Genomic DNA, 12,507 nt, shown 5'->3' on the forward strand with positions numbered 1-12,507 from the left:
TCTTTTTGACCATGCCCAGAGTGTTTTACAGTTAATTTTTGTGATGATGACAGACATCGGCACAATTTGTTTCCAATTTTGGATCTTTAAATAAACTTCTTACACCGAAGCTGTGAGGTGCATCTGTATGAGGTTTGCTATCTCAGTAGTACAACAGGCCTCGCTCCGCTATGACAAAAGCTATCCACCTTACACGTGATGTACCAGTATGTAGATGGGAAGTGCTATCGCTACTACAGTGATGGATACAGTAATGTAGTGGACGGGTCTATCCTACATGTACGTATAGTGACGTGATCTAGTACAGTATGGATCCAGATCTAGGGGACAGTCTACCGACTACAGCGATGGAACAGTATGTAGCAGGACAGGTCGTATCCTACTACAGTGATGGTCCCACAGTATTCACGATGGCACAGTCGGGTATCCTACTACTGTGATGGACACATATGTAGATGACGGGTCTATCCTACTACGTGCATCTGGACTTACAGGATGTAGATGGGACAGTTATCCTTCTACTACACTGCACTGGCTATCACGAGAGTTCAGATGGACAGTCTATCCTACTACATGAGGGTACACTATGTAGCATGGACGGTCTATCCATACTACAGTGATGGGATACATAGTGTAGCATGGACGTCTATCCTACTACCAGTGATTGGCTACAGTATGCCTAGATGCGGACAGTCTATCCTACTCAGTGCAAGGAGTACAGTGTAGATGTGAGAGACAGTCTATCCTAACTACAGGGATGGGTACAGTATTAGATGACGGTCTCATCCCTACTACAGTGATGGGTACAGTATCGTCTAGATGGCACGTTATCCTACATACAGTGATGCGGTACAGTATGCTAGTATGCCACGGTCTATCCTACTACAGATGGATATCGTAGCTTATGTAGATATCGGACAGTCTTCCTACTACAGTGATGGTTACAGTATGTTAGATGGACCGGTCTGATCCTACTACAGTGATGGTTACAGTATGCTAGTTCATGACGCTTCCCACCTACCAGCTGTCGAGTACACGTTCATGTAGAATGACGGTCTATCCCTTACTACAGTGATGGATACAGCTATGTAGATGGACCAGTCTATCCTACTTACAGTGCATGTTACAGTATGTAGATGACCGCCGTCCTATCTACTACGTAGGCAGTAACAGTACTCGTAGATGGACAGTCTATCCTACTACAGTGGATGGGTACAGTATGTGTGACGGTCATCTGAACGAGGATAGCATATCAATGACGGTACTAATATACTACAGTTGATGGGTACATATGTAGAGGACGAGCTCTATCCTACTAAGTGATTGGTCAGATGTTAGATGGACGGTCTATCCCTACTACAGTGATTGGGTACAGTTTGTAGATGGGACGGTCTATCCTACTACAGTGATGGATGACAGTATGTGATGGACGTCTATGCCTATACAGTGATTGTACAGTATGTAGATGGCGGGTATCTATCCTCTACAGTGATGGGTACATATGTAGATGGACAAGGTCTACCTACACAGTGATTGGTACAGTATGTAGATGGACGCGTCTATCCTACTACTATGACTTTTCACAGTATGTAGATGGGACGGTCTATCTACTACAGTGACTTGATAACAGTATGTAGATGGAGGCTCCTATCCTACTACAGTGATTGTACAGTATGTAGGATGGCCGGTCTATCCTACTACAGTGATTGGTACAGTATGTAGATGGGCGGTCTATCCTACTACAGTGATGGGTACAGTATGTAGATGGATGGTCTTTGTCCATGTGTGTGGATGCAGTCTGTTTCTATATAGTTTGGCCTTAACTGATGCAGCAGCATTCCTGTTCCATAGCAGGTCTTAGCTAGCTGAAACTGACTGCTGACACCCACAGACACCTGTGTTGCAACACTACACAGCTAGGCTGCGACAAACCCCTACCAGGCCTCAGGCGATGCAGAGTGCTTTACTGAAACATAGCAGGACTTATCCCTCCTCCTCACTTCGCCTGTTTGTTCTTTCCCTTCTAACTCACCTCCCAGATAAACACGCGTCCCAATCACAACCGTTCAACCCCCAGTTTCCTTACTCATGGTTTGTGGCGTAGTCCTCTCTCACATGCTGTGCTTTTGCTTTAACTTGCTTTTTAAAGCTAGAATCCTTAGTTGCTACATAAATGTTTTGACTAATAAATTAATGATATATACCAATTGCTTCTTGAAGAATATAACTTATAAATGCCTCATGAGCTTAGTTTAACAGTCGTACCCCATCAGAAACCAAAATAGAAGTTTCTTTTTACTCTCTGTTGGTAAACAACGTAAATGTAAACAAACACTGTATACCCTTAAAACATGGTTAAACTATCATTTTGATCAAATGGATGCATCCATAGCGCTGTCTATGAATTTGAGAGTGGTTAAATTTCTCTAGGCACAGCCCTCCGCTTTTTACCAAAACAGAAGGGGTGACGGCATTGTTATTGTTTGCGGATTCTAGATTTAACTCCTTGTCAGTTTAAAACTACTTTTTAAACTTTTATTTTGTTCTCTATTCAGTTTTGTTTACAAACTTGACATATTTTCTCTTCTCTCTCCTCTCCTCCCTCTCTTCCCATTTTCCCACCCTTCTGTCCATTTCCACTCTGTTTCCCTCTCTTCATTTCTCTCCCCCTTCCCCCCCTCTCCTCCCTTTTCTCTCTCCCTATGTCTCTGCACTCTTGCCTGGTTTTGGAAACTGGTGGACTTCACTACATGACCATTTTCCTCATTACGTATTCTTCTTTTCTGAATCTGTGTCGCTTCTTTCGGTTGGTTTTGACTATATTTGGTTTGAGCAGCGACCCAGGGCTGTTCGTCTGTGACATACACTCTGATCTCCCTCGTCATGTCCATAGTAGCTGTGTTGCTGCTCTCATAGCTAGTTATATGAGGCGATGCTGGTCTCTCTCTCACACACACATAGAGGAAAGAAAGCTAGCCTTTCTCTGACATGGCTGGTTGTCTCTCTGGATGGATGCCTAGACAGACACATGTCTCTCACTGGGTGGGGAGTAACTACAGAATAGACCAGCCTGATTGACTGAACTGAACCAAAGGCACTGGTATCAGCTTAGCCTGGTTCCAGATCTGTTTGTGCAGTATAGCTAATTCCTATGGCCGTTGACAACAACCATAGTAAGGAGTTAGCTATACAGCACAAACATATATAGGACTAGGCTAGTATCAGCTGTCTCCTACAGGTCAGTGCTGTTCCACTCCGCTCAGCAACATAGCACAGCTAGTAGCAGCATTCCGAACTAGAGAACTGAATGGAGCTCCAGTTTACATTAATGAACACTAGGGTATTGAATGAATGGTAATTTTATTCTGAATACTGTGGTAGAGTACTGAGTGAATGGTGGTGAGTACCAGGCAGTTTACGTAAAGGATGTATATTATTTTTCCACTTACTACATTGTATGTACTGTAAAGATTTTTAATAACATTCATTTTTACATGGACATTTAATTAACAAAGTACCAAATTATAATATGCTAATATTAATATTGTTGTATTATGACACACTGTCTACATACATATAAGCAGTATGGATACAGTTGGGAACTGCAGCAGTCAATTGTGTGTTATTGATTCCTGAAGAACTACAAATGTCATTAAAAACTAGCAATACATTTTTTTATACTATTAAGTTGTGATTATTTTGTTCCACAACTGCATTACAAATAGACCCTGAAGTCAATACTGAATTGTTAATACTCTTTTTTGTATGTGAATCAGAAGTCCCGAGGAGCTGATATTCAGGGTGCTCTCTTTAGAATGTAAACTGGACAGATAATGCTAGAGATCATGTATTGTGTGTGGTACAGTAGTCACTAGCTGGCCACACATACATGGTTGTTTACAAAATATCTCTTGAAGCACATATTATGCATTTTCTTCAGGTGTTTTTGGTTATGACTAATATCGAATAAAGTTGATTTAATACATCTTAATGGGTTTGCATTTATTAGAGGGCAGGTGATGGAGATAGATGCCTTTACTGTTCCAAAGACAAGGTACAGGTCACGTGTGATGTCTGTTGAGCCTTGTCAGGGAGACATTGATCTCCCAATTTGAGCACGTCAAGGTACCAGTATGAAGTTAACATCACAAAACATCTGATTAGAAGCTGTGATATCTTGAAACTATGTCAATGTGCATGACAGGTGAGTTGTCTGTGTTCTATGAAACCATTGTGTAGAAAACAGAGATATTTTCATTTTCTAACAGTATGTCCACATGCATTCAGCTGTCTAACTGTGGTGCTGTATGTTCCTAGTGAGTCATGCTGTGTCTGTACTGTAGATATAGACGGGGAGTCTGCCCTCTCCACGGGCATCATGGCAGGGATCCTCATCTTGGCCTTCGTCCTGCTGCTCCTGGCTGTGGACGTCACCTGCTACTTCACAAACAAGTGTGGCCTCATCATGTGTCTGTGTGGCAAGCCAGGCAGCGGGGCCAAGGGACACAACCTAGAACAGGGCAAGGCCGCATTCATGTGAGTGTCTATTGTCTCAATATGGCACCCTGTTCTCTATATAGTGCACTTCTTTGGACCAGGGCCCATATGGGCGGCAGGTAGCCTTGTGGTTAGAGAGTTGGACTAGTAACCGAAAGGTTGCAAGATTGAATCCCTGAGCCGACAAGGTAAAAATCTGTCGTTCTGCCCCTGAACAAGGCAGTTAACCCACTGTTCCTAGGCCGTCATTGTAAATAAGAATTTGTTCTTAACTGACTTGCCTAGTTAAATAAATGTAAAAAAGAAAAAGAAAAAAGAAAAAGAAAAAGGGGGAGTAAGGTGCATTTGAGATGCTGACAGGCTGAAAAAGGAGTCTCTGCACACTTCAATCAGATGCAATTTCACAGTTTTAATTTGCTAAACTTTGGGTCCGTAATGACCTTCGTCTGAGATTTTTCTAATTGCGTCATCCTCATTATGCAGTAGTTCTGTGTCATGGTGTCCATGTAATCATCCCAGAATCCTCTTTGGTCCACAGAAAGGACGAGTCCAAAGAGCCGATAGTGGAAGTGAGGACAGAGGATGAGTGCACAGCCAATCACAATGCAGGAGGACCCACAGAACCCAATGAGACCACACCCCTTACAGAGCCAGAGTGAGTATAGCTTGACATACAGACACACATACACACACACACACACACACACACACACACACACATATAATTGTTAGGCTAAAGCATAGTTCACTCCTCTTGTAAAAATCACAATATTCTTGCACAATTTTGAGTACATTAATTAATGTTTATGACTTTTTGAGCATAAGCAGTTAATTTATACATATGTCTGTGATTCCTATAAGCAGATTGCACCGTCATGTGCTCATGCTTTTATACTTTTTGTTGAAATTTCTCTATAGTCACATTCACACGGCACTTAGCCCAGGGTTAACAAATGCTTGTGTGAAGGGAGGGTTAGCTAACCCTAAACTAGTTTTAACCCAGCATTAAGGATAGCCCTGGTCTAACAACATGCAGTGTGAAAACCCCTTGTGTGTGTTGTAGTTTCTTGTGTGTTTGTTTTGGGGAGGGGTGTTTATTTCTTTGCTGCCACAGTAGTTTTTTCACAGGATATTTCTTAGGAGATGAATCTTTTCGATGTCACGGTTGAATCGCTACCAGTCAAAGACGTGGATAGATCCACTGTGGTTTTTTCCTGTATATGGTGAACTTGATGAAACCAGTCTAAAAACTGAGACATTAAAAACTGAAGTCACATGAGATGAGTGTCTGGTACAATTCAACCCTTCAGGTGGTTGTGTGTAGTGATCCTTTCCTTTAGAAAGACCTGTTTTCAGTTCATTAGACCCTACATGTTCTCCATGTCTGTGCATGGACAGTGTCCTTTGTTATTTGATGTGCCTCACTGCATGGAACCCCCTTGTGTGTCCTTTCTCTCTGGTTGATGTTGTCTGCTCTGTGTGTGTGATATCTAACTGCATGCCTCCCCTAACCYKAACCTCCTGCYTGCTCCTCMTSTCCACCCCTCCTCCCCAGTCCCCASRTCGGGTCCCAGTCACCTCASTGTCTAGTGTGTGTGTCTCTGCTCTCTCCCTGCTCTCTCTCCCAGGCTGGCCGCTCACACTGCTGCCCTGGCTCTGGACACCCTCTCGTCTGTAGCCACCATCTCTGACACAGCCAACACAACCTATGACCCCACCCAGGACAGCCCCTCTAGTGAGAGCACCGCTCTCAACTGTAGCCTGTCTGCCCTCGCTACTGACCCCCTGCCTGCCCCCGCCCCGGCACCCACCCCAGAGTCCAACACAGCCCCCCCAACCCCCTTCATCTCCACCTCTGACATTACAGCTAGAGTAGCCCCCCTGTTAGACCTTCTAGGAGACAGCTCTCCTAGAGCAGAGGACAAAATGTCTGCCACTGCTGTTAGTGCCACAGATAGCCCTAAATCTCCTAAAAAGTCCCCTATTCCAATACCACCTAGACGTCGAAACTCTAACAGACCTGCTCCTTCTCCTCCCACTCCCAAGAGCCCCACACCTACCCACTCCACCACCGTGGCCCCCAGGAAATCTGCCCCAGACAGTCCCTCTCTTGCCCCCTCCACTGCCTCTCCTACCCAAAACACCAGGAAAGCTGCTCCTATTGCCCCAGACAGCCCCTCTCCTGCTCCTACGGCATTCACTTTCCCAGCCTCTGACACCTCCACCGATAAACCTGCACCTACTGCCACCGGCACTGTTACCCCTGTCCCTGGTACCCCTACTGTCCTGGGCGCTAGTACACCAGCCCCTGACCCTGACAAACCAAACTCTACTACCAAAGACACTCACACTCCTGCCCCTAATATAGACCCCACTACCACTCCCACATCTGGCCCTAATATAGACCCCACTACCACTCCCACATCTGTCTCTAGTGCTCATACTACTGCCTTCAATGCTGATGTAACTGCTGCTATCGTACATGAGAACACAACCAAATCTGCCCTTGTTTTCCCAGACATTCTCATTCCTACTCCTGCTCCCACAAGTGCCCCCACACCTGCCCCTAATGCTCCCACTGCTCCGAGCTTTGCCACACCTGCTGCCCCCACGGTCACTATCACACCTGCCTCTACTACCTACGACACCCCAACACCCACTCTGACCCCCCACATACCCATCACCACAGAGCCCCAAGCCCCAGAGATAGAGTTTGAGTTGACCAATGGGGTGGCGACTAAGAGCCCCTCCCTGCCAGCAGGGCCCACTAGGTTTCAGAGTAGTCCCACTCCCTCCCCTGCCCCTGTCCCTTCCTCCTCCTCCTTCCAGGCTAACGGAGACGGGTTCGGGGCAGACCTCCAGGCCTCAGGCCCTCCTGCTCTGGAGGAGTTAGACAGTCTGGCCAAGGCTGCTCCACTCAACGACGAGTATGGCTCCCTCTAGAGGTTTATACGTGTCAATGTTTTTATGTGCCCAGTCATCTACTATTCTATTATCACTCAGTCTCCACCTTTCCATTTTGTCTTGTGAAATTGTAGTAGTCAATTGTGGTAACAGTGGTGATAATTGTTCATTAATGAGACCTGTGTAATGGTGACAAGTGCTGTAGTCATTGCCATGGTAGTGGTTGTGTGGATGTGTGTGTGTGTAGCGTTGTGTGGAGTAGTAAAGTACTGTGTAGTAGTATGGTTCCCCTTGTAGAGTGTGTTGTGGAAGTTGTGGAAGTCTTGTAATGACAGTGCCGGGCATTAGTACTGCTCTTAGGCTGGGGATAGGGCCAGAAGACTAGATCTTTCACTCACCCCGCCTAATGTCTATTCAATGGTAGGGCAGACACTGCAACAGACAATCATTTGGTTGTTAAGTGGTCCTTAGTACTGCTCTATCACTTTGACTCAGAGGTGCTCTGTAATTATATTACTTGTGCTGGTATCAATCGTCTAACAATTACTACCTATGGCTATTGTGTAAATATATATTGGAAAAGTAGCGGTTAAGAGCGTTGGACCAGTAACCGAAATGTTGCTGGTTCAAATCCCAGAGCCAACTAGGTGACCAATCTGTGCCCTTGAGCAAGGCACTTAACCCTAATGTATCCTGTAAGTCACTCTGGATAAGAGCGTCTGATAGAATGTAAACGTCTATATTTGGGGTGTTTTTTGTTTGAACGCAGCAGTTGTGGTTTTCTTAGGAATGTTGTTGTTTTTCTATTACATTGCAGGTAGACTGTTCATTTCTAACATTTTCTCCATTGCAGGAAGATATTTGGAGGTGAGAAGAGTAAAGCGGAGGAGGTGAAGACAGCCCTGTCAGAGGTGACCACAGAACACAACAATGTCACACAGACAAACGCCAGCGACAGCAAAGCATGATTGGGCAGCCTCAGCCCATCCAAGATGGCGGCGGCAGCAACACTCATTACAGTCTGCAGCAGTTTTTCTTTCCAGTGCCCTTACTGCATTTCCAGAACAACAACATGTGTCTGTGCAATAGAGTTCATTAGAGCACGATCTGATTGTGCAAACATTTTTATTCTCACGTATGATTTGTTTCGCTACACAAATGAATACCATTTGAGTGATTTCAAGTGGTATAGGAGACAAAATTCTAGTTTTTACAACTACTCAGAGTTCTAATTGTTTTCAGTGCGGATAAACAATGGATTATTCAGGAACATAACACTGAATGTACAAAACATTAGGAATATCTTCCTAATATTGAGTTACACCCCCCTTTGCCCTCAGAATAGCCTCAATTCATCGGGGCATGGACTCAACAAGGTGTCTAAAGCGTTCCACAGGGATGCAGGCCCATGTTGACTCCAATGGTTCCTGCAGTTGTGTCAAGTTGGTTGGATGTCCTTTGGGTGGTGGACCATTCTTGATACACACGGGAAACTGTTGAGTGTGAAAACCCAACAGCATTGCAGTTCTTAACACACGGTGCTCCTGGTACCTACTACCATACTCCGTTCAAAGGCACTTAAATATTTTGTCTTACCCATTCACCCTCTGAATGGCACACACACACAATCCATGTCTCAATTGTCTCAAGGCTTAAAAATCCTTCTTTAACCTGTCTCCTCCTGTTCATTGACACTAATTGAAGTGGATTTAACAATTGACATCAACAGGGATCATAGCTTTCTTCTGGATTTACCTGGTCAGTCTGTCATGGAAAGAGAATAATGTTTTGTACACTCAGTCTATATATACTGAAGAGATTGACTATGTAGACATTATTTTATTATTTCCATGTTACATTGTTCAAATGTTTGATGGCTAGTCTCATCGAATAGTCTCATCGAATAGTTTGTTTGCATGTCTGATTTGCAAATGGTTCTTAATGTTTTGTTTGAAACATTTGACTGTTTTACTCTTTATGTCTGTATTAGGGTGGGTTATCATACAGATTGTTTTAATGTTTCAATCAGAAGTTCATTGATTTGGTTAACACCACTTCCCCATGCTCCAAGGCAAGCTCTGTGTGACAGAGACAGACAGAAAGGAAGGTAGGGTTATTTCTGACCAGCTAGCAGCCCACAGTGCTGGGAATGCTCGGGTTTCAGAGAAAGCCATATTATCATAGATATGTATCAGGAGTTATCATATGAGATGTCTTCATCTCGCCTTACCTGGGGGTTCAGGAAATGAATACTGTATTGGAAAGTACTAAATGGAAAGTACGTATTGAGCGAATATTGTACCGGTATTCACAATGGAACAACAAGATAGAGCCATGTGCAACTGATCCAGTGGTTCTCACAGAGAAAGGTTGTAGAGAATAACTTTTAGTGATCTAAGTGAATGTCTCATCATGACCCAAGCACCACCACCTCCTTGTTTTAACATCAACTATGATGAGTATCTTATCATATTCACAAGAAAACAAAGAAAATGCCTGACTTTTATCATTTAAAATCGTGTTTTTGAAGCAAAAATCTTTTAAAGCATTTTTGTACTCTATTTATGGAAAGGTTTCTTTTCCACWCCTGACTGCGAGCTTGTGCACTGTGACTGTGTCAATAGATTGTCTTGTCGTCACTTTCAATAATATCTGCATAGCTTTGTCGTGAAAGGTTTACCTGTATATTCTTTTTATATTGTATCTATAAAAACAGTACAGCAAATGTATATACAGTATAGAGTTGTTGATATGTCCCATCACACAGAGGTCTAGTGCGGCCTGTAACACAGCCTGGGGAGATATGTTGAGTTTTTGGCATGATGAATACAAACTGTACTTTATAAAATATGTGWAACAGAAACCCAAACAGACATGCCTATGTTTGTTTAGGCAATGCGAGTTTCATATTGAGTTATGTGAGGGAGTTATCAGAATGAGGTCTGTTCAGGCCTATAAAACGCTTTATTTTAGTCTCCAGTTGTTGTTCAAGTGTTCTGTAATGTTGTCTTTGAATTGATTTTGTTTTTGTACAATAGCAGGCATCATGAGCTTGCTGCCTGTTGAGTTTATAATACCAGAGACGGAGGGCAGGGTGGTCATTTGACAACAGAAGAAAACAACACTCCAAAATGTTCATATGTTGTTCTGCCACTTTCATTACATTTACATTTAAGTCATTTAGCAGACGCTCTTATCCAGAGCGACTTACAAATCATGTAAACAATCATTCCCCTCAGTACATCAGTGGAATAGGACAGTCATGCCAGAACCTGTACAATACAACCCTCTGCTGTTGTCATCCTCCCACCCCGTCCCCTATCTCTGGAGCCTCTTGGTTTTACTGGGTCAAACCCAGTGGACCGTTCTGCTCTCAGCAGTCTACAGTCAGAGTACTAACCCATTTACAAAATAAAACAAGGTTTTGGAACCTCACGCTGTTTACCATTTTTTTTATGGCAAGTCATTGTTTTCTACAATGATATTATATTATTAGTGTGCCCTTTTCCTTCTGATGGAGTTTGTAGATGTAATATACAATAGTGAGCACTAGGTGGCATGAAATGACAATTTACAAATGTAGTATTTTTAGCAAGATTATATCAATGTCCTTGTTGATGATAAGGTAATATATCAAATAACTCCTTGATTAAGGTTATTAAATTATTACCTTCTAGATTACGTGAAGAGATAGGAAAATTATAGATGGTAATAGGGTATGATAATGAGTTGGTGTTGCTGGATTCCCTGAGTCCCTGAGTTAGTGACTCCTTTTGCTCCTCTGTCGAGACTTGAGTGACTAATATAATTGTAATGAGCAAGGGCAGCTACATATAACCCAGACAGACCTACCAGTTTTTTTTTTAAATCTCAGTAAGTGATAAATAATGGTTAATTGAACTAGTTGTTTTCAATTGCATCTGGATCCAAAGGCTACTGACTTTCATTCACCCTGCCCAAAACCAGGTCGTGAGGACTGCTGCCCTGTAGATGTCTCTTTCCAGCCTTGATAGAACCGGGAACAGAGGACAATCATTCAAAGCTGTGACGTTGCCTGGGTGATAATTTGCCTACTTGGAGTGGGGATGAGTTTGGAACGGGTTCTGTGAATTGCCTTACCATGATGTTGCCTGAATGATAACGCAATCGGCTGAGTGAGGACGTAACAGGCCGCTAAGGTAAGGGGAATGAATGATATCAAAATAGTTGTCTTTCTATGTTCTCTATTGCAGTAATACTGCCGTTGCACAGGTGAATCGAATATACTTTCTGAAATAGCTATTCTTCACCCTGTTACCAATTCATGGACAATGCTGAATTATTAATTGACATATTCACTAAATGGCAATCCATTTGTGTTTGTTTTTATATACATAGTCGCGTTTCCTAAAACGTTATTGAGCCTAAAGTTTGCCCGCAGTTACAGTAACGGATTTAAAAACTTGACTGCTTAGTATGCCCGCCATACGATCAGACAGAGAGAGAGACGTGACTAAGCCGTGCCGTGCTGTGCGCCCAGGCTATGTGTTGCTCCTATACAGTTTAACACTATGGCCATATTGAATTATTTCATGTTTACAGCGTTAGTGACCAGATAAATGTGCATGTTGGTGTTTTGGGGTAGGAATTCGTGATTCTACCAGAGCATAGTTAGCACCTGATGCGCTCTGTTGCGGAACTACACAGGCTGAGTGTCAGCATTATCCATTAAGTGTATATGGGTCAGTGGTCACTGAAGGTCAGAAAATATAACAAATAATCATGTAACTGTTTATCGTAGCATTTATCTTTATGATCGTAGGCTATATAGGCTATATTGGTTGAGGAGTGGCCACCCCTACAAACATTAAAAAAGCGCTCCAAATGTGTGTGATTGTCAACGGTATTTTTCACCTTTCTAAATCTAACATTTGGTTCAAATGTAATCGTGGTTTGATAGTAGTAACTTATTAGATTGATTTATTCAGGAGTGTTCCCGCTGTAGCCCATCTATAATCGTTTACGCAATCCATATGCGCCCATATCAGCGAGTGGCTCAGCGCATAGACAGTATAGACATTAAAGTACATGCATCCGTGTGTTACCTGTTGCAGTAATACAGTTAAA

At 43.1% G+C, this 12,507-nt stretch overlaps 1 protein-coding gene and 1 pseudogene across 1 annotated transcript in view; both read left to right on the forward strand.

Moving 5' to 3' along the window:
• Positions 1 to 10,836, forward strand: part of LOC111956653 (neural cell adhesion molecule 1) — a 30,903-nt gene extending 20,067 nt beyond the window's left edge. Inside the window, exons 8-11 of the mRNA XM_070436702.1 lie at positions 4,205 to 4,536; positions 5,036 to 5,152; positions 6,126 to 7,424; positions 8,255 to 10,836. Coding sequence (XP_070292803.1) covers positions 4,205 to 4,536; positions 5,036 to 5,152; positions 6,126 to 7,424; positions 8,255 to 8,369 — 1,863 coding nt within the window. The 3' untranslated portion in view covers positions 8,370 to 10,836. The remainder of the gene's footprint in view (positions 1 to 4,204; positions 4,537 to 5,035; positions 5,153 to 6,125; positions 7,425 to 8,254) is intronic.
• A 453-nt stretch (positions 10,837 to 11,289) lies between these two features.
• LOC111958530 (zinc finger and BTB domain-containing protein 16-A-like) overlaps positions 11,290 to 12,507 on the forward strand; it is a 30,238-nt pseudogene continuing 29,020 nt past the window's right edge.

The sequence above is a fragment of the Salvelinus sp. IW2-2015 genome, linkage group LG4p (genome assembly GCF_002910315.2).
Source record: "Salvelinus sp. IW2-2015 linkage group LG4p, ASM291031v2, whole genome shotgun sequence".
NCBI classification, from domain to species: domain Eukaryota; kingdom Metazoa; phylum Chordata; class Actinopteri; order Salmoniformes; family Salmonidae; genus Salvelinus; species Salvelinus sp. IW2-2015.